This window comes from Chrysochloris asiatica, unplaced genomic scaffold, assembly GCF_000296735.1.
Source record: "Chrysochloris asiatica unplaced genomic scaffold, ChrAsi1.0 scaffold00018, whole genome shotgun sequence".
NCBI lineage: Eukaryota > Metazoa > Chordata > Mammalia > Afrosoricida > Chrysochloridae > Chrysochloris > Chrysochloris asiatica.
The window spans coordinates 9,328,342-9,330,739 of NW_006408536.1; the positions used below are offsets into that span (position 1 = coordinate 9,328,342).

The 2,398-nt window shown below is 37.0% G+C and overlaps 1 protein-coding gene across 1 annotated transcript in view; it reads right to left on the bottom strand.

The window, feature by feature from the left end:
* Nucleotides 1-2,398, bottom strand: part of LOC102842298 (chromosome unknown open reading frame, human CXorf58) — a 40,930-nt gene that overhangs the window by 34,555 nt on the left and 3,977 nt on the right. Inside the window, exon 2 of the mRNA XM_006835672.1 lies at nt 969-1,175. Within this exon, the coding sequence (XP_006835735.1) occupies nt 969-1,175 (207 nt within the window). The remainder of the gene's footprint in view (nt 1-968; nt 1,176-2,398) is intronic.

Genomic DNA, 2,398 nt, shown 5'->3' on the forward strand with positions numbered 1-2,398 from the left:
TTAAAAATTGTGAGGCTTTTTTTTTTTTTTTTTTTCAGAAACACATTATTTATTTGGGGGTGGGTGGGTAGGAGTAAGGAGTGAGAGTTAGGGTTGGGGCAATATTCCTGGCAAAAAGCAGAGTACAAGATACAAAATAGACAAGGCCTCAAGTATGGAAACCAACCTTTGAATCCTAGCTAATAATCCTAGCTAATGCAACCCTACTGATACTGTGGTCACATTTATTAGTTGTGACCACATTATCAGTAGGGTTGATTGTACCAAAAAATTATGTATACATTTAAAGAAACTGGGTTTCCATATGTTTATGTTATATGGTATTTTATAAGGAGTTCTGGTGGCACTGTGGATTAGGAATCGGGCTATTAACCATAGGGTCAGCAGTTCAAAGCCATCAGTTGAAGAAAGATAAGGCTGTTTGTTCCTGTAAAGATTTCCAGTTCCACTCTGTCCTCTAGGGTCAGCATGACTTGGAATCAAGCCCATGATAGTGGGTTAACCTTTGCAAGTCATTTCACTTCCTGCAGTGGTGCTTCTTCCCTTAGAAAATATAATAATCATTACAATAACAAGACTGCTTCACAAGATTGTATCAGGATCAAAAGAGATGTGCATTAACATGCTTTGTAAATTATTAAATATTAGAATTATAATAATGATTAGTCAATAGTTTACAAATAAGTTTGTTGTTGTTAAGTGTCATCAAGTTGGGTCTGACTCATAGCGATCCTGTATGGCGTTTTGGGGACTTTAAATCTTCACAGAAGCAGAAAGCCTCATCTTGCTCCTATGGAGTGGCTGGTGGGATTGAACTACTGACCTTGTGGTTTTCAGTCCGGTGTTTATCGTATGGAAAAACACACAAAAAACCCCTCTAATTTACAAGAAGTATCAGAAGTTAACTGGGTAAATACTGTATGTAAACGGTCCACTTGCAGAAAATGACACAAGGCAAAAGTACTTACTTTTTCACTTCTTTGACCTCGGTTTTTTCCTGGTCTTTTTCTGAATCCTTGGTATTTGATTTTGAAACACCAGTAACTGGTGGATTTGAGGAAAACTTTATTTTCCTTCCAATCATCTTATCTGAAAGTACATAAATGAAGGCTTTAAGTTCACAATCTATATTATTACAGTTTGGACTAGACTCAAGTGCCATTGTTGTGCTAATTCTAAAATAGGAAGTGTTAAAGTCATTTACAGTTTACATTCTTTGTGTACTAAAAATACTATGTGGTGTATGGAAAAGACAAATGGCTCTTTCAATAACATTCTAACTGGTCTCCCTGTCTCTAGTCTCTTCCTCCTCTATTCATTCTCAATGCTGCAGCTGGAATTCATTTTTTAAAGCAGTCATCCAACCTTAATACTTCCCAAATTAAAATCTTTCAGTGACACTCATTCCCTCTAAGCTAAAGCTCAAACTCCTTAGAATGGGGTTCAAGTCTTTTCACAATCTTGTTCCATTCTCTCAATTTCAAAATCCCACGTTTCATAAGCCTTCTTCTCTATACTCCAAAAAACAAGAAATTCTTACCCAAATCAGTTGTTTTACATCTCTGTGCAGGGGCTCATGCTATTTACTCTAGCTAGAATGACATTCCTTCCACCAGCAAATACTAACTCGGACTCCAGCTAATTGATCCCTCTTTGAATTTTTCATGTTTGTTTGTTTTTTAAACATTAGTGCACACTCCTGTCACCAAGGTGCCATTTTACTCTGTATATCTTCTTTTTTATTGTACTTTTAATATTGCATTAAAATTTATTTTCTTTGCTGTCACCCCAACAACCTCATTGAGGGTAGGAAGTATCTTGTAAACAATGGAATTTCCAGTGGCACTGTGAGTTAATGCACTGGACTGCAAAATTGGTTTGAACTTGCAAGGTTGGCGGTTAAAGCTCACCAGTTGCTCCTTGGAAACCCTGTACAGGGTTGCTATGGGTTGGAACCAATTTGATGGCACTTCACAAGAACTACCTGAAAGGAAGAGTTTTACATACTAGTCTGAAAATTTTTCATCTGGGTTTTGTCACCAAATAGCTGTAGGATGTAGAGTAAGTTACTTAACCTTTCAGTGGCTCAGTTCTTTCCTTGGTAAATTGACAGAGTATATGCTAAATTATATTGAATGATGCAAAATGCATCAAGAAAAGATGGAAGGAATACACAGAGTCATTGTACCAAAAGGAAATGGTTAATGATCAACCATTTCAAGAGGTACCATATGATTAAGAGCCAATGATACTCAGGGAGGAAGTCCAAAGTGCACTGAAGGAATTGGCAAAGAACAAGGCAGCAGGAACTGATGGAATAAAAATTGAAATCTTTCAAGAAAGTGAGGTGGCACAAGAGGCACTCACTCATCTCTGCCAAGAAATTTGGAAGACAACT